The sequence below is a fragment of the Falco rusticolus genome, chromosome 6, assembly GCF_015220075.1.
Source record: "Falco rusticolus isolate bFalRus1 chromosome 6, bFalRus1.pri, whole genome shotgun sequence".
Classification (NCBI taxonomy): Eukaryota; Metazoa; Chordata; class Aves; order Falconiformes; family Falconidae; genus Falco; species Falco rusticolus.
In genome coordinates, this window is record NC_051192.1 from 33952152 (window position 1) to 33972028 (window position 19877).

Consider the following 19877-nt stretch of genomic DNA (forward strand, 5'->3'; position numbering starts at 1 on the left):
AGCTAAGGAACATTTGTCACTGCTCTGGTTGGCCTGACTAATGCATTAGCCTATTTAGGCACATTGATAAGATTCACACGTACACACACACACAGAGCAGGCTCTTCTCCTGCCAGGGCCTTGAAGGCATCCACAGGCCTTACTTAGTGACCCTGACCAGCATCACCTGGGGCCTCCACACACACCCTGCCCATGGGCCCAGGAGCCCCATTTCAGCTCAGCCCAGGGGGCTTCAGGTCATGCTTGAGCTATGTGAGAGGAGTACTGGTCTCCAGCTCACTCCAATTGTTCCTGTGCCCAGCTACGGACTTTGTTGATCCACCTGTGGACTGGCTTCCCAGCTTTACCTCAGACCTGCCACATCACCGTGAACCTGCCTGACAATCTGGACTCTTGTTTGAACCAGACCATGATCTCTGGGTCTGCCCTGCTCATCCTGCTGGGGTACTGCAGGGCTGGGCCTGGGCTGGCAGCACCCCTGCCCTGCCAGCTGTGTTATCCCCCAGAACTCCCCATCCCGCAGGAAGCAGCCAGCCCTGGTGGCTTCCCAATGTCTCCAGGCTGAACAGCCCCAGCTCTCTCAGCCCCACCTCATTTGACACACGATCTAATCCCTTAATCATCTTCACAGCCCTTGCTCCAGTATGTCCATGTCTGTCTTGCACTGAGGAGCCCAGCACTCCAGTTGTGGTGTCACCAGTGTTGAGTAGAGGGAAAGGATCACCTCCCTTGTTCAGGTCAGTAACCAAGATGTTAAACACAATCAGCCAAGTGTTGACCCCTGGGGTCCTATCAGAGGCCTGTGTGTATTAATAGGCCTTCATTACCCTGATGAGCTTCACCAGGGGTTTAAGCCTACAGCCCTGCACATGGAGCCAGCTCAACCTAACCTCCGATATGGGCACTGAGTTCCTGCCTGAAATATGTTGGAGCTGTATCCAGCTGTCATAGCTGGGCATGGCCATGGATCCTCTTGATCTTAACCCTCATCTGTGGCCTGACTGCATGGTTTGACCTTCCACTTGCCTCATCACTTGCCTCATGATCACTAGACCTGTGGATTGACTTCCCAGCTTAATCTCAGACCTGCCTCAACACCACAAACCTGTCAGATGATCTGGACTCTTGGTTGATCCCAGCTGCTGTTCCCAGGCTCCTTCTGGTCACTTTGCCCAGGTACTGCTGAAATGCGCCCTGGCTGGTGGGGCCCCTGCCCTATGGGCTGTATTACTGTGCTCGGCTCCCAGCTCGGAGTCCTTCAGAGCAGCTGGCCCTTGCTGTTCCCTGACAGGTACACCACTAGTCACCAGCCTCCAGATGGACTTTGCACTGCTGATCACAACTGTTTGAACTGGTAGTTCATCAGCCGGTTTTCAGTCTACCTTGCTGTCCAGTTATTTAACCCAGACTTCATCAGCTTGTCTCTGAGAATGTTATGAAAGAAGTTCCCTGCACCATTCCCCAGTGTGCACACATTTTCCCTTGTCTTCATTTTACTGCTGATATACCTGTACAAGCCCTTCTTGTTGCCCTTTAACATCTCTCACCAGATTCAGTTCTGAGTGGGTCCTCACTTTTCTAACCCCATCCCTGTATGTTCTGACAGTGTCTCTACACTCCTCTAGGATCAACTTCACTTGATACTTGATTTCCTGCACGCTGGGACGGACCATTCAAAAATTCACAATGCTGCAACCTATAGACCTACCACACTGCATAATCTTTTAAGTGCACTGGAGACAAACACTTTTTTTTTTTTTTTTTTTTTTGGGGGGGGGGGGGGGGGTGGTGGGGCTGGAGCAGGGAAAGATGGCTTAAGCAACAGCTTTGAAAGAAAAGGACCAAGATTTACAGCCCCATCAAATGCCCAGAGTATCGCACTATATCTTGTGCATCCTACTGTTTTCCATTAGTATACTAGTTTATCAAGCAGTATCATCTCCCCTTCAGGAACTACTTATTAATCATGTATAGCAGCACATAAAGAATCTATACTTGCTTCACTTGGCTTTTCTGATTCTGTATGTACTGGGTACTTTATGTTAGCTTAGCTTCTCAGAACCATCATCCCGAAAAAGAAATGAGTAATATATTGAATAATAAATATAGCAATTCCTGTGATAGTTTTGTTGCATATGGCTCTGTTGTCTGTGTTCCCATTTGAGGTCTTGCCAGTCTCTTTCACCTGCCTTTACACTGGAAAATGCACTGAGGTGACTCCCTGAGGGCCCATGGAGTGCTCCAGAACAGCCATCTGTGCTATGACATGACATGGTTTTCCTTCCTCACACTGGCAGCTGAGTTCAGCAAAACACAGGACAGTGATTACCTCCATGGTGCTACTTTCTGCTTACTCTCCTAAAGCCAGGACAAACTACCTAGGGCTGTGTGGCTCAGCACCTGAAAGACTCATTGGGAAATTCTATGTGCAGAATAGCTAATAAATCTACCAGGCTACAGCATGGTCTGTTTTTTTCAACTGTAGACTTGCTAGCAACACCAGAGAACGTAAACACAGAAAATTGTTTCATGTGGGGTTGCTGAAGAGCTCAATTTAAGACTATGAGAAAGACAGCCCTGAAGGCAGCAGTGAGCACATGAACAAGATAAAAAAAGCTTTCCTTTCAATCAGAAGCAAGCTCAGCTTTGACCTGTATCAGCACATTGCAAATGCTGTTTTTTCCAGATGTTTCTTTGAAGGGACAAGTCCACTTAAGCAGTGAACTGAACACAGTGGTATAAGGGACAGAAATTATGTGTTACTATTATTCATCAAAGCCTTGGTGAGACTTCCAAGAAGATTATGACATTTGGTGTATATTGATTCCATACGAAAACATGCATCTACACCTCTTGTTCAGCACTTAGAAAATGTCACTGTTCTGCCTCCATAAAGCCTTCCAGCTGATAGAAAGCAATTTTTCAAACTCATCTGGATTTCCTCTAAATCTGGAGAATCCCAGCCCACCTTTATACTCCCATTCATGCTTTTGTAGCAATACAAAGATGTCAAAATTGTCCTCTCTATCCTGCAATCTTTCTTTAAGAAACTAAGCAAATCATACACAGTGTCTTACCAAAAAATGCCAGAGACCTGCCAAAAATTACCAAATGGGCATAAATAAAATTATAGTTGCAATTTAAAAAGCATAATATATTATTTTAAAAAACTTAAGCAAAAGAACAAAAGAACCAGTATGGATTATGTACGGTCTATGGATACAACTGTGACAGGTAGCATGACAGCTATCAAAAAGCCAGCTAAAACAGGGAGCTCATTTGTACACTTCTAAGTTATCTGGCTACTTTTTCTTTCATTTGAGCAGGTACCACTATATCTAAATTATGTATATGGACACTTGAATGTCAATTCAAGTAAAGAAATACTGAAATCGGGAAGTGCAAAAATAAAAACTTGTCTTCCATGATTGAGGACCATTACAGAGTTCTAAAAACTTTGTCTTTTCCTAGAAAATAAGTAAACTTCTCAGACTTACCAACAGCACTGCCAACAAATGGTTAGGAGATGACTGAATATAAGCCAAGCAATACTGGATTTCCCAAACTTTCCTCCATTTGTTAATGTGCTATTGTCTTTAAAGGGCATTTACTGAAGTCAGTAGCAAGATTGCCTACTTCAGTAGTGAGATATAAAAGGGTCTTCTTTCTTCTTTAGATCTCAAGCAGGTCATACCCTGAAGTCTGTAGCAACAGAGATGTCTCTTCCAGCCTGCCCCACTGTGAGTTCATGCTCACAGGCCATATTTCTGGTAACCAGTTACCATCCACCACCTAAGCCACAGCTACCAACTGTCCATTACTCCCACAGACAACTGGACATGCCAGTTATGTTGTCTTTGTCACCGCTGGTGATCGTCCCTTGTCAGTAATTCTCAGCAGTAGGAATTCACATACAGCAACAGACTGGACTTGCTGTTCTGTGTCTCATTTGCCATCTCATCTGGCTCTATACCAAGTCAGAGACCCTTTGCCTAGTTTTTTGTTTGTTGGGTTTTTTAAATGAAATGGTCAGAGACCGTTCTCAAGACCTGATGCCAGCTGGCACTCCACAATTCAGTCTCTTTTCAGCTACAATGACAATACAGCTAAACTTCCCTACAGTTTCCTTCTAAACAAGCAGGACCACATCCAAACTGTCAATCAGGAATAAGCTCTGACCCAGGCTAGACCCCAAATCATGCCCAAGCACTGAAGCAGTGGTAGCTGATCCAGGCCAAAATCACGTGGGATGTGCTAGCAATCGCTTGTCAGTATGTGGGCCTTTCCTTAGCCTGACTTACTTCACAAATACGGTTTTTGACTAATGGAAGCAATTCTGTAGCACAGGACAACTTTAAGTGTGATCTGAGCAAAAAAAGAGTTTCAGGTGCTGGCTTGAGACCAGGATGTAGGGACTCATGTCCTTTCTCTGAAATGTAGTTTCTATGCATTTGGAAGTTCAGCCCTTATTCTGTGCTCCTGTTCTGATCAGTTTCTTTTTTAAGATGGTCATTACTTTTTTTCCCTTTAAAATAGAGCTTACTTTAAAAAGACTCTGATTTTATCTGTAGACTGTATGTAGTATCAGTAACAACTCCATCAAGGGAACTTGCAAATCCAAGGCTGCTGATATCCAACACAGAAAGGAAGGAAAACAAGGTAACATTCTGCCACAAGGAACTTCCATGCTCCCATCAAACCAGAGTAGTAGCAATATGTTTACACATTCAAAAGAACTGACCAAACTTAACTGTATTAACTGTAATTGCTAAATTCTTTTCTGTTTTAAACGTATTCCAGATACACACTTTTTCACTACAGTTGCCACTCTTTCATTATTACTTCCCCATTAGCAGGCAATCCTGCCACTCTTTTTACACATCTTTGAAAATTTTAAGACAATTCAACAGGAGTCCACAAAGCAGCAAAGCAGCTTCAATGACTCTGGAAAAAATCTCCTTTAGGCATCTTTACTCACAAAGCTTCTTCACAATAGGATATTTATGGAGCTTTTTTCTTTTGAAATCATGCAGTATTTATTACATATGTTTTTGAGCCATATTATTATTGACCATCAGGCTGTTTATTTTCAGTTTTGATAAAACTCCCTTGAAGCAAATGACTTGTGAATTGCTGATGGTTGACACATAATTAAAATGCAATTTTATGAGGTTTAAGTGTAAACTACTTCTTAAATGCACCAAAAAAAATTTCCTGTTTATAGCTGACATTTTCAGAGAATTACTACAACAGATTTTGGTGCAGACATTGTTTTCTTTCTCCATTATGATTCTTTTCTCATATTCAAAGAACTGAACTAAAGCAAACTGCCTGTCCTGCCCCCCATGAAATTGCAGCGTGCTCTGGGCAAAGATGTCAGAATCACACCCTCACAGATTATGAACAGCATCCCTGCTGAGTACTGTTTTTAAAAGAACAAAATATTTGGGCGGGATACCAAAGGTAACAGAATTTCACACAAGCAATGCTGACAGAAATAACTGGGGGTTCTGCATCTGCTGGGATGTGGCACTTAGGGAACCACTGAGCCATGCTTGGAGACAGAGGACTTTTTTGTTTTTTCCTGTATAAACTCAGGCAAAGACTTGTTTCTCATACCTTTTTTAAAAAGCCTCCTCATTATCCTGTTGTTCTTTTCACCAAAGCAAATTGAATTTTTATGAGGTGACAAACTGAGATTCCAGATCACAGAAACCCTCTGCTTAAAGGTACTTTTAGCAGAAGTGTTGCTGATAGACTTGTTCTTTGGGTCCTCCGAAAGACCCAGGGAGGAACCAGGCTTGTGAGAGACCTATTAAATCCTCCCCTGCTGCCATCTGGTGCCAGGAGCAAGTAAATTACTGTAACTCTTCGAAGAGTACTGATCCTGTGAAGCTCATCAGCTATATCAGCAGGCGTACTAGCATCTCATCTCTCTCTCTGCCTTGTCCCTAATCCCTCCATTACCAGATGTTTGAAATGAGGCTGAAACTCTGAAGAGAAATGAAAACCTGAGGTGCAATTAAGAAGTGCTTGGGGGACAGTATCATGGAGGAGAATTAAACTTTCCCTGTCAAAGCAACACAAACTAAGTATCCATCTCCAGTGACTTGCAGTGCACGCAGCATGGGCAACAAACAGAAGCCAGAAGTCCATGAGCATTTAGAGCTACGGCCTCACTGGGATCACAGAGACATGACAGAATAGCTCACATGCCTGGAGTGTAGCCATGGATTGATAAAAACTCTAAAGGTGAAGAAGAAGAGTTGTGCTCTGCACAAAAGAGCATTTCAGTTGCATGCAGTGTTGCCTTGTAACAGGTGATGGGCCAGCTGTGAGCTATGGGTAAAAATCAGAAGACAGAGAAGCACGGGTGGTATCATTTGGGATACCTTCTACAGACCATCTGATGAAGAAACTAGAAGTAGTTTATAAATAAATACTGCATGATTTCAGACAACTAGAAGAAGTCACATGATTTCTGCAATGGATTGAAGATATTTTTTGCCATAGGTGATAAACAAGTCAACTGTGGGGATCTCTTTGATGGGCATCCTCCAGATAAGGAAGCATTCGTCAGGGGGCTGATGGCCAATGGTGAGATGGTGAAGTTTAAGGTCCTGAGAGAAGGGACCAAGACAAAGTTTTGATTATGAAGGCATCCAAAAATGTAATGTTGCTGTTGGATATGGTTGCCTTGCCTATGAGAAATGCTGCAAACCACCACCCATTATGAGACTTGTTTCCAGTTTCTTACAACGTCACCACATTTTAGGTGCTGCAGATTTTCCATGCCAAGCACCAACATTGTTAATATTTTGGAAAATTTCAGTAAAATTATTCGGCTCTTTCCAATAAGAGAATATCCCCGTTTTGTCATATTAAATTATTCTAGAAACTGTTCTTTTGAGCTTGTCCTCTGGCACATTTTTGTGTCTGTATATGATATACACCTCATACTTTTCTAATTCATCCAAATCATGACTGCCAAACTGCAACCTTTCAGAAGTCTTCCATTCTTATACATTAGGTAATTATTTCTTGGAGTTTACCAGTCTAAATTAAATATTCCATATTTACAAACTACCACATCCTCTCCTACCCCAGCTATCCATCTGCACATTTTCTCCAGCTGACAGATTATGTTCTAACTCCAGACCAGAAGGCAAAGCCTAACTAGTCCTGCAGTTGTTGCTCCATGTAGGTTTAGATAAAGCTGAGGGTAGGTATTAGAATCAGAAACCGTTTCTCTAGTGGTTACAGTGATACAGTTGCCGTTTCCTAGCACAGTAAAGCGATACTCCACTGCTCTCAGTCCAGTTGCAAAAGTGAAGAGCTAAAGCTTGGAAGCAAGGAAAGAAATAGAACAAACCAAGGAAGCTGACATATTTGTATTAGGGGGTGAAAGAATCAGGGGAAAAGAACACATTTTTCCAAAGAGAGAAGCAGTAACTAAGAAATGAGGATAATATATTTGGAGTAGAATAAGAGGAAAATGAGCTCCAAAAGACTTGAAATGCAGAGAGGAGATTGGACGCTCATGAAAAGTGGAAGGGATGCAGGAAAGAAGGGAATGGGACGGAGAAGGACGAGACTGGGACTTGGGAATCAGAAGACAACAAAACAGCCAATACCATAAGACACACCAATCTCACCCCCTCCACACCCACCCCCAAGACACAGGATCAAGACTGAGAGAGAGAACCTGGAGAATCTGAGACTTTGTGATTTATAGTAGAAAGACCAAAAATAAGTGGTTGTGGTTAAATGGCAGGAGAATGGGCTTAAAGGGAGAAAGGGCTGTGGCCAGGGACAGACATTGGCTTTTTATCAGAGAGACATAAATGGGCAAGCTGATATTGTTGATCAAGGGGGCTGGGACGGGATTGTCTCTTACCAGCTCTTTTCACAGCTATCCAGTTTTTGGTTTGTTGGGTTGGTTTTTGCAGCAGCTTTTGTAATGAGATTTCCAGCTACCTTCCTGACTTCTGTGGAGCCTGAGCACTCAAGAGATGTATAGAGAGCTAATCTGTGCATAAATGGGGCAAGCAAAGATTGCAAGTGTAAGCAGAAAAGTGTAATTACTTTCCTGTGGTCACACAGCAGGATACTATAAAAATCAGGAACAGAATTCAGATTCCAGCTCCCAGCTCCAGTGCCCAGTTCCCCAGACCCTGCTGCCTTCTTCCATTTCCATGGCTGGAAAAACATGGAAAACTGACTGACTGACGAGACAGGCACAACTCCAACAAAACACAGCCCCAAGTGGGCTGGCATAAACTCCTCTGCCTGAATTTGGGTTCATGGGCCATATAGCCATGGTTATCACAAGCTCTGTATCTGAGCTAATAACCTATGCTTAGAAGAAGAAAATGGTAGACAATATCACCCTAATGTAGCTGTAAGAACCGAACTGTCTTGCATCTGTCCAGCTTGGAGCACTAGCAGAGCAATCTATTTCTACCCAGAAAGGCATATGACTCCGAAAATCACTGTGCCTCTTGCAACTACATATCTGCATTGCAATGAGGATTTGAAAGCCCAGGGTCTAGTACATCTGCCACATTTTCCCCCTGCTTCACTTGTCTCACAAACCATCTAAAGCATGGCTAACTGGGCATTTCCCACACAGCTACAGCAAATGTATGAATTCTTAGTTTATACTATGATCATGAAAAGTTCTACAAGAATTAGCTAGGCTTTAACAAATGGTTAACAACAAATTAACATTTGTTTTTAATATCTGAAAAAATCACAACTAGCTAAAGTTGGTTTCTCTTTCTTCTAGGAAACAAATTCCCTACTTTGTTTCCAGCTTCCCCAAAAGCCAAAAGCATTTCAATTAATAATAACAAATAATAAAGAGGAAATCAGCAGCTGTTGCTACAAATGAATTCCAAAAACTGACAATGCAGGTCAAAAAACATGTGTTTCTGTGTGGACCTATGCAGGAACAACATTAAATGAAACAGCAAGTAAAAGTAACTGATAGAAAAAGTATGCTTTGTTGGAACACCTTCCAAATCCCGAATGCCTGCAAACTTCTGCTACCATCACAATAGCTTCTATTTCTCATGGAATATATCATAATTATTTTTTTCAAAAGCTCCAAACCAAGAAAGCAAGCAGCAACTATCTCTCTATATTAATTAATGGACAAATACAAGCACAAGTCTGTATTCACTGCAGAACTATTTGTCTCCCCACAAACACACCTGCTAGCATTTATCTTTGACACATGTTTCCAGTCAAGTCTAATATGTTTTTTTAAAACAATCTAGAATCTATACAGAAAGAACTTTGGCTTTGGTCCTGCTCTAGAGACTACCTAACAAAAAATTATGCTTCTGCCTCCAATATTTTCTATTAAGACTTGTAACCATTCTCTGCTATCTCACACTGTTCATTGTAAAAGGAGAACAAATTTCCCATAACAGTTATACATAAGTAGATTTTAAGAAGAATGGAAAGTTTTGTGTTTTTTCAGTACATTTAATGATATAAAGTACAGAAATCAGTCATTACATACTCTGGGCACTGTTATGCTGTAAAACAAAAATGCTTCATTGTCTTTGGAGATTAACTCTCCCATTAATTCTAAGCGCAATAAAGTAAAGATCACAACCCAGACAAAAGGTCTTGACTCTGCATTTCTATTTATGCTGAGTAGAACTTCCTTAAACAGGAGTTTCCATTGGTTATAATGGCTGTACTGAAAGGAGAAAGGGTTGTAAACCCATGAAACTAGAGGAATAATTCACAAGCAAACAGAAAATTGACATTTAAGATGCATGAAAACTTTGATTGCCCGAGCAGAAGAAAAGGTATTTGTCACAGAGAAATTCTAATGCACTTCAGACTGCTTTGGGTTGTTTTCATGGTTGTTTGATGTTAACATTTTCATAGCTTCTTCACAAATTCTACATTTCAAATCTGTAAGAATTAGCATTCTTCACCAGCATCCTTCCATTGGTCTCCCAAGTCATGGCACGCTTGCAGAGTGCATAATAATTTGGCTTCACTTCAAACTTGCTTTTCTCTGACTTGCACCTCCTCAACCATCCTCCAGCTTCCCCCATGCTGTGTTCAAAGTCCTAGACTAAAAAGCAGCCTTCTCCTACTGAAAGGGACTCAGCAGCTGGTTTGAAATGCATAAATGAAAACTCCTGCCTAATTATGATGCATAAATAACTGGGTATGCCAGTCCTCCTCTCCAGTTTAGTAGAAGGGTGTATTTCTGACTCTTTGTCCACTCCAGCTTTACTCTGGTGTAAAGTTTTACTACATTTTTCCATTCTGGTCAGTGGGAGCTCCATTCTATGCTAGTGGGAATCATCCATCTGTTTCAGCTTCATGAAAAGAATATTGTGTAGAAAAGCCCCTAGTTTAAACATGACACTCCCTTCTGAGCCTCCAGTATCCTTCCATTGATACCAACATCAAAGACAGAAAGGGGCAAATACCTAGGCCAAAGAGAGAAGTGGAGAGCAGTGTGAGAGCAACAGAACCATAGCTCAGCACAGTGGGCCAGAGGGAAGAATCAGAGTAAGGAGAAAGCAACTGCTGATGACAGAGATGAAGAAGCCTATTTATTGGATTAATTTCCTGCAGGTACACAGCTCCCAAAGAACATAAGCTATTAAATTGCCACTACACTTCGCTATCATCTGAAGACACATAAGAAGAAAGAAGGCAAAAGAAGCTTACAGTGGTACAGCCTAGCAGAGGGCAGGAGGAAAGGATCCAGGAATGGGAATCTACAAGAAAGCAGAGTCTGAATGGACAAGAATAAGCCAAGCTTAACAAGTTCTAAGGATCATTACAGAAAGATCGTGCTCTCACAGAGAAGATGGTCTGAGAAACTGAGTTGCATTTGCTGGTAGAAAGCAGAGTGAAAACAGAAGAAAGTCTCCGGCAGAGGAGAGGGAAGCTGAATGACGCTCAGATTTCATGCCCTTTTCAAATCTGCAATTATCTGGAAAAGCAGTAGACAGTGGAAAAAACTACCTGTTTATCCTCTACTAACATGTTTGAAATTAAATTCCTGTAAAGAAAACATATGAATATTTTTAATACTACATCACTTAAAGTAAGGACTTGCAGTTCCTAAAAATACTGTAATTTATCATACAACTGAAAATTTCCTGCCTTTCTTAACAACTGAATTACATCTCTTCTGCTTTCCTGCCTTTCTTAACAACTGAAATACATCTCTTCTACTTTCCTGCCTTTCTCTTCTGCTTCATACAAGATCAAAGTAGACAGAGGCATTCCTACTAGGGAATGTTACTAAAAGTGAAAATCAGTGGCATTCATTGCATTTTAAATACTGGAGAGCTGTTTCTCAATTCTGGTCTGAGAAGTCGTTTTTAGTCAACAGTTTCTCTTTTTACTGCATGCTGTGTTATCTCTGTCAGCCAGGCTATTACTGCTGTAATACAATTTTCTGCTTACTTAATGGCACAGTATCTTGCATCTATATAATGGCTACAGTAATTTTGAAGATTAATTAGATATAATGTAAAATTATACTTTGACTGAAAGGCCAGGTAGAGTCTCTCACTTCCCAATACTTCAAAGAGCACGACTAAAGATGGGGAGGTGCTAGATCCCCAGTCTCCGTGTGCCTGCTAGTCCCTAGTAGTACTTAGAAAGGGAAGAAATACTAGATTTTGTAAAAACATGGGGGGGAACATAATCTGCAAAGTTAGATGTGTCTGACTTCTTTCAGCACTCTGCCTGCATGTATCTTAATGTAAGTACAATGTCTCAAAGCCTCTAAACTCTGCTACCATCAGTTCCACATTTCCCTTCTTGCATAGGAAAAAAAAGCGCCACAATTTGCTGTCTGTTTCACCTAGGAAACACCAAATATTTGAGTTTGTTCTCAGCTTCCTAATCACCAAAGTGTACTTTTTTGCCTGCCATATTTTGTGCCCCCAAAACAAGAACATCAGTTAGTTCAGCAATGAGAATTTGAGAACTTCAAATACTTTCTATGTAAGTAAATAGCAACACTAACCTCTTTCATTTTTTCCAGTTCATTCTGCAGTGCTTGTTTGGCAATTTCAACTTCTATAAGCTGCTGCCTTAATTTTTCATTTTCATCTTCTGTTACAGTACGTTTTTCTTCCACATTTTCTAACTCATGATGAAGTCTCACCGATACATCTTTTGCAACCTAAATGAAATAGTATATCGAAAGAAAGATTAAGAACAAGAATTACTGCTGCAGTGCTTAGTGCCTAAACAGCCATTTAGAGGTTAATTCTGGATGTTTTGATGGAAACAGTACGTAAGGAAACATGTAGACAAGGATATCTACAGGCATAATTCTAAATTATTCCAAATTCAAGCCAATTCTTTCCAAAAATGGTACATTATTCCTGTGGACTTCACTGGAAACCACACAGAAACTAAATCCCATCACCTTCCTAGGCTCTGTTATGTCAAAAGCGAAACAGGACCTTCATTATTCCTGAAGACAGTGCAGCATCTATTTTCTCTCAACCACTGCTAGCTTATGTTTTTCAATGCACTAAGGCATATGCCCTTCAAATACTTGACATGCAGAAGCATCTAAAAGCACGGCTCACCTTCTCCAGGCCTTCCCTACCTGTGCCTTGTACAGGACCACAAATGAATACATCTTTATTTTGACCCTGCCCATTTCTCTCTCCTTCAGGGACAGTTAATCTAAATATCTGGTATTTATTTCTATTGGTTCCTTTAAAGAGCAAAATATGAAAAAACAACATTTTTACTGGCCTTGTGTTCACCCAAATGATGTCCAATATTTTAAATGAAAATGAACACTCGGGTTTTTGGTTTTCTTTTTTAATGCACTTTCACAGGAATAGAGTTAAAAGGCACACGTCAAGATCTAATTCTTTTTCATGTAACGAGAATTTTGCCATTCAAGCCACCTGCATTGTATTTTGTGAAACCAGCAGAAACTATAATCATGCACCAAAAATATTTAAATATACACTAATCACTGTTATGATGGTGATTTAGACACACAGTTTGAAAAGCCTAATTTCCTGCTTTTTTTAAAACATTGGAAAGTATAATTAATCCTTCTTAGCATTAGCTAGAGGAGCTCAGAGAGCTATCCTTTATGGCTTTCACTAGAACGATCTTTATGTTTGTATGTCAAAGAACTCTCTTTGACATACCAAAACTCTAAAGAAAATAATAATTGTAAGCAAGCAGTCTAGAAGAATCCGATCTATCAGAAAACAGCAGCAGCTAGTGACTCAGCCTCCCCTGACAAGAAACCCTGTGTGTGAATTACAGATACAACACTGCAGTGTAGCACAAGATCATTCAATAACCTCCCCCACTGCACACACACTCAAGACACATAATGCCCAACAGAAAGAGCGAGTGGAGGGGAATTTCAATTATAACCACACTCCAAAGAGACTGCAGGATAAGCCGAGAATCACACCACAGGGCTATAGCTTGATGTCTTTTCCTACGCTCAGTATTAAACTGCTCCTCTGGTTGTCCAACCAAAGTAAATGGAAAATCATGGGAACCAGTTTTAACAGCGTCCTATCACGATCTGTCTTCAGGCTGTAGATACAGTCTGCATCAGTACATACAACCAAATAACAGATACAAACAAATACAGTAACCCATTGTTACAGGTAGTGATTTTTTGACACAAAATTTGGTGGAGTAGCAATTAATGCGGGAAAATCCCACAGAGTGTTCTAGATCACATGGGGAATGGGACTCACTTACACAAGATGCATTTTAATACAGCTATATGCAAGACTGTATCTCTGAAGGATTAAGTCCCCTGATTTATTACCCATGGAAAATGAACAAAGTTCTTTTGGGTATAAATTCTTCAGAAGAGGACTTGGGAACACTACAAAGAACTGCACGAGTTACAATTATGATCAGCCAGCACCTGGAATTCAATTAGGCAGAAATCTGGCATTAGACATTCATCCCTACTCAAAGCAGAACACATTCATGATCTGTGGGAACGCTTTATAAAAACACTATTCCTTTCCAAAGAGTCAGTCGTATGGATACTGGGATAGACATAGGAGAAAGCTTAATTAAAGTAAGCCCTTTGTCTAGCTCAACCTAAGGCCTTAGCTGCTATCTCCTAAAGTGCGGGCGAGCACCACACCAGAGGTGCCCTCACCATTTCCCTCCCACACCCTGTGCATGTATGGCTCACTAATACAAAGTAACATTGAGCCAACAGCGAAATCAACTTTGTAAGCTGTAATCACAATATTCACTTGGGACATGAAGGCTCACATTCCTGCAAAGGTACGTGCCTGAACTATTCGCCTAAGCATCATTCTGAGTGTACGAAATATCCCTTGTTTTGATCAGAAGTTCCCCTGACAAAGGGGTGGTTTTGCTTCTGACCGGGAAGACTCTATTTTGTCAAGAGCCACATGAACACCTGTACTTACAGAACCGTCACGGCCACAACAGCAAACGCGGGTTTTGAGTATGTACAGAAAAGGCACATCAAACAGAAACAGCGAGAAGGTCAGGTCTCTGCCTGAGGCACACCCTCCCCTTGACACCTGCTCACATCTGTACCTTGAGGTCCTGCTCCATGCTGCGCAGGAGCTCGCCATCGATCTCGCCGGTCTGGGCGTAGCGCAGCCTCTTGCGCTCGGCCTTGCGCAGCCGGTACTGAAGGATCCGGCAGTTCTTGTTGGCTCGCTCCAGCTCATGGCGCATCTCCTGAAGCTGACAAGCGTCCTCCTCGAAGAAACTGTCCCTCATCTCGTCCATTTCTGTCCTCAGCTCATCTATCTCGTTCTGGCACCAGGGCGACAAGGGGACAGGGGCGCAACAGGTGGGTCAAAAGCACAAATGTCAGCAGGCTTGGGGGAAGGCTGCCAAAATGGAGCTCCTCCCGCAGGGGCACCAGCTAAATACAACCCAGCTCTTTCAATTAAAAGCACCGCAACGAAGCGGGGAAGCGTCGCTGCCGGCCTGCCCCGCGACAGGGCCATCTTAACCCTGCCGCCAGCCCCAGCGCCGGGGCAGAGGGCGGCCGGGAAGCCCCCTCGGGGCGCGGGGGTGCGGAGCCACCCGGCCCCTGTTCCCCTCCACCTCACCCCCAGCCCCGCCGCCGCGCCGGCCCCTCACCTTGAGGGTCTCGTTCTCCTCCCGCAGCTTGTCCATCTCTTCCTGCATCTCCTCCTGCAGCTGCGGGCTCAGGGAGCCCTCGGGGGCGCCGCTCCTGCCGCCGCCGCCGGCCTCGCCCTGCCGCAGCCCCTCCGCCCCGGCCTCCGCCATGGCAGAAGGTGAGGAGGCGGAGGCGGCCGGGGGAGGCTCGGCCGGGGCGGCGGCCGCGGAGGCGGCGGAGGCGGAGGAGGCGCTGCCGCTGCTGCTGTGGTTGCTGCCCTTGGTTTGCATCTGGGCGGCCGCCGCCAGCCCTTTCCTGAGGTGGAACTGGATGAGCTCACTCTGCAGGCATCCTTCCTTCCAGTACCCGCCGCCGCCCGCCGCCCCGCGGCCCTTCCCCGCGCCCGAGGAAGATGGAGGCGCCGGGGACGCCTCCCCCGCGCCCCTCAGCGGAGCCCGCCCCGCTTTCCCCCGCCAGTGCTTGGGCGGCGGCGGCTGCGGCGCCACTGCCCCCTCCCGCTCCCCCCCGCCGCCGCCGCCTCCTGCAGGGGGCGCCTCCTCGGCGGCCCGCGGCGCGGCGGGTTCGGCGGCGCGCGGCGGCGGCTCCTCGGCGGCGGCTCTCCCGGCGGCGGCGGCCGGCGGCGGTTCAGCACCGGCGCCGGGCTGGACAGCTCCCGCCGGCGCCGCGCCGCGCGGTGGCTTGTCGGCAGCGCGGCCGCGGGCGGCCCTGGGGGCCTGGCTCTGGGGCGGCCGCGCAGAGGCGGCTTTGGCAGCGGCGGCCGGGGCACGGGAGGCGGCGGCGGCGGCGGCGGGCGGCGGGCGCGGGGCGGTGTCGCGGGCCCTGGCCGGAGAGGAGGCTCGCTGCTGCTTCCTGCCGCTGCTGCCCTCGGGATGGAGGCGAGGCTCGGCGGCGGCGGCGCCCCCTGCAGGCGGCTGGCTCATGGCGGCGGCTATCTCAGGGAGACGTCCATCACGGGCGGCGTCCTCCGCCTCCGCCGCCGCCGCCGCCCCGAGAGCTGGGGGAGGAGAAGCGGAGAAGACGGTCGGGGTGGGGACGGGGAGGACGGCCGGGGGGCGGCTGGAAGACGGGCTCTCTGGCAGCGCCAGCGGCCAGCGCGCCCGCTCCCTGCCGCCGCCGTGCCCCGTCCGCTCCCGAGCGCGGCCCCGCGGGCACCTGCGGGCCGAGCCGGCCGGGGCCGAGCCCGAAGCCCGAAGCCGGTCCGGAGCGCCTTTCGGGGGGGAGTCCACGCTGCACGGCTGAGGCTGGGATCCGTTCCCACTCCGCTTGCATCTAGGGGCGCTTTCACCCCCCCGATGCCGACCCCTTCCCCCTGCGGGCTGCCGCATCACCGTACGGTCCCACCCGCGCGCAGCCTTCCCGCCCGCTCCCCGCGCTGCCACGCCGGGTGCCGCGCTGGGTCGCTGCTGCACCTGCCTGCCTCCCCGGGGACCCCGTCCAGGTTGCCTGTCACAGCCGAGTGGGGAAAGGCCGCTGTACAAAGGGCTGCACACGTGGAAGCAAGAACAGATTCCCCTTCAGCTTTGACAGGGACTCTTCCAGGACAAGATTAGGCCTTCGAAACTCGCGGATCGAGGGCCATAAAGGAAAGGGGCCCTTCTATCAGCTTCCAAACCCAGATTTGCCCCAGTTTGTTTTCCAGAGGCATTGTCAGGACTTCAGACTGATTCAGGTTTACTACTGGTTGTGCTGACATAGGACTGAGGCGTAATGGCTCCAGCAGATTCTCAAAACAGAGGAAGCAAGGATTAGACCCTCACCGTCAGTACAAGATGTTATGTGGTATTCGCTGAAGTGTGCTCACATGGCAATTTTCCCCCATAGCAACAAAACTTGTGTTTTCATGGCCACAACAGATTATTTAAAACGGCAGTTAAAAGGGCTTCTAGAAGCCATATCTTCCTGCTAATGTTCCTTAACATATTCTGAAAATAATGGCTATGATCCACAAACTGTTTTCACATAGCCTTTATTCAGCCGTCCTTAAAGGGAAAACATAGGCAAAAGTAGAAACGACAGCATTCCTAACATGGCCTAACAATTCCCTCCTAGAACATGGCTTAACCATTCCCTGCTAGAAAAGGGAATAAAGGAAGGAACACGACTGGGCAAAGTCAATGTAGACATTATACTGTACCCTGACAATTGGTTTACTCCCTGGAACATACTAGACAATGAAACTGTGTTTACTGTGCTCTCATTGGCAGAAGCGCAGGGTTTCCTCTCAAATGCACTGTCATTATCACCCTGATTTTAACCAATATCCTGGAAATTAAAGCTCAAAAGAACACAATTTTCCAGAAACTTCCCAGGCATTAATTAGTAAAACGAGAGCACAGGAGTGTAAACCCATCAACACTTACATTTGTATCACAACACTTTATAAAAATTTTGGTTTGCATCTCTATTAACCATCACAAACAGGATTCCCACACTGCTGTTGTTCAGAGCTATACAGGTACAAAATGTCACTCTTGAAATCCAGACCTAAAGAAACTGCAAAACGCCAGGACTCAGTTTAGATCCCGTACCTTACTCATTACTCTTCCTTTTACCTACTGTTCAAAATGAAATTAAAAATAGTAATCGGGAACCCAACGCTATACCTGGATCTTTTCGGGAAGTTTCACTGCAGCGAGGTCATCAGGCTCAGCCGCGACCTGCCGGGAACACAACCCGCACCGTGCCCCCACCGTACGTGCCCCCAATTCCAGCCCCAGCTGCCGCCTACGGTTCAGTTGGCTGATTTTTTTTTTTTTTTTCTTTTTCCTTTTAACTGGTACAACGAAAGCCCTGTTTGAGCCCAAGTCCGAAATCTCCGTCTCACCAAACTCCGCGACATAACCTCCCCTCCTCCCAGGCAAACCCACGTGGCGCCAGGACGTGGGTCTCCGCAGGTTTTCCTGTCGGGAACAGCTGTCCAGGCGGAAAAATGCGTAAATAAGCGGCAGCAACAAAAGGGAGCGGTCCGGTGGCTCCACCCGCCGGCGCGGGGATCTCCACTGCCCGGGGCACCAGGCAGGGCCTCCCCCGGCCCCCTCCCTCGCCAGGCGCCCGCCTCTCCCTCCCCCAGACCCCCAATGCCAAAGGCGGCTTTAAGGTTTGGAGCGCTTCTGCCTTTTGTCCGGGTTTTAAAGGGAGGATTGTCTCAGGTCCCCCTTCATACCTGGCGGGTTTGCTGCATCTGAACCCCGAGTGACATTCCCTTTTTGGGGAGGGAAAAGAAAAAGAAAAAAAAGGGGAAAAAAAAAAAAGGCTTGGATCTAAATCGCCCGCATTACTCACCACCACTTTGTCTGCTGCCGGGCTGGCGAAATGCATGCACAGGGAGCCGGGCACCGCGCACGAGGTACCCGCCGCTGCCAGAGCCTCTCAGGAAAATGAAGCAATATTCATGAGCTGACCTCACTGGGCCGGGGAGACGGAGAGGGGGGAGGGAGAAAAGCAGCGAAGGGAAGAGAAAAGAAAAGATTAAACGGCAAGAACCCCGCCCAGGCCTGAAGGCTGAGTTGCGTCCCCGCACATGGTGGAACAGGATTGCGGCGCAAACGGGAAGGAGCAGGCTGCGTGCGAGGGGTGCGCCCGGTTTCCCTTCCCAATGCATGCGGGCAATCGATTCTGATCAATTATTTAGTGTCCCCTTCAGGGGAGCCTGCTCCGGCCAGGCAGGGATGCCGGGCGCCTTCCGCACCGGCAGCGGGACTGGAGCAGGATTTTCCTTTGTTCGCTGCCTTCACCGGCGCCGGGAGCGCGGCGGGTCCCCGCTGTGTCCCCTTGGCAAGAGCCCGCTGCGCCCGGGAAGGGCAGAAACAAAGGCAGCCCGCTCCGCTCCGCTGAGCGTCAGCCCCCGGTGTTACTCGTTCGCCTCAGCACGGGGACTACCGGGCCACAGACCGTTCCCTCGTACCGTGGGCAAACCCCAGAGGTGGTCATCTATTTCACCTGTTTATCACGAGGTGAATTTACCTTTGCTCTGAAGCACCTTAGAGGGCTCTTAAGACTTCGCGCTTGAAGTCTTTCCCAATTAAGAGACAAAGAAAAGCCGAGGAAAGGCTTTTGTCCCTTCCCCTGCCCTCCGAGGAGGGAGCATTTCCATGGACGGCCGTGGGTGGGGAGTGCCCTGGACCCACCTGTGCCTGCGCGACCCCCCGGCATCCACAGGCTCGAGGAGGCAGTGCTGGGGTCGGGGCCGGGGTCCTGCTCACCCCTCTGCAGCTGGCAGGTCGGGGTGAGGGCCTGGCCTCTGCCTCAGCTCCCCACAGTGCTTTCTTGGCAGGGGGGGCCTGGCCCAGCACTTTGCTCCAAACGAGGGAAAACAGGGTTTCCGGGATGGAAATTCCTCTTGAAGGACAATTAACTGAGGATTTCATGCCTGTAGGTATACCAGCATATACATACATGCATACATCTGTACGTACATCTGTATGCAAGATAGATATACATAAATTCACTGTACATACTTATATACATAAATGTGTGAGCATGCACACGTCGACACACATATAAAATATGCATGGTTTCATATATTGTATGTACATATATATACATATCTGTGAGGTCCTTGTGCAGCCCTTGGATGAGGGCAAGCCCAGGGGAGACCAGCTGCCCCCTTTCCAGCTGTCCCTGTCTCACAGTCCTCTCCACCTTCTCTGATATGACAAGCAGGACCCAACACACGTGAAACTGCACATCCTGGGATGTGGAAAGGTACTGCCCCCCATGCAGATAAATGTCCTCCAGC

The 19877-nt window shown here is 46.5% G+C and overlaps 1 protein-coding gene across 7 annotated transcripts in view; it reads right to left on the reverse strand.

Annotated features, from left to right (window-relative positions):
- SOGA3 (SOGA family member 3) overlaps positions 1–18855 on the reverse strand; it is a 48085-nt gene extending 29230 nt beyond the window's left edge. For 6 of the 7 annotated variants that reach the window (XM_037392654.1, XM_037392653.1, XM_037392649.1 and 3 more), the window contains exons 1-4: positions 18422–18854; positions 15139–16133; positions 14581–14805; positions 12023–12181 (exon numbers count right to left, since the gene is read on the reverse strand). In XM_037392654.1, coding sequence (XP_037248551.1) covers positions 12023–12181; positions 14581–14805; positions 15139–16133; positions 18422–18740 — 1698 coding nt within the window. In that variant the 5' untranslated portion in view covers positions 18741–18854. Of the gene's footprint in view, positions 1–12022; positions 12182–14580; positions 14806–15138; positions 16134–18421 lie in introns of all 7 variants that reach the window. The other variant, XM_037392652.1, reaches the window with a different exon arrangement.
- Between the last annotated feature and the right edge of the window lie 1022 nt (positions 18856–19877).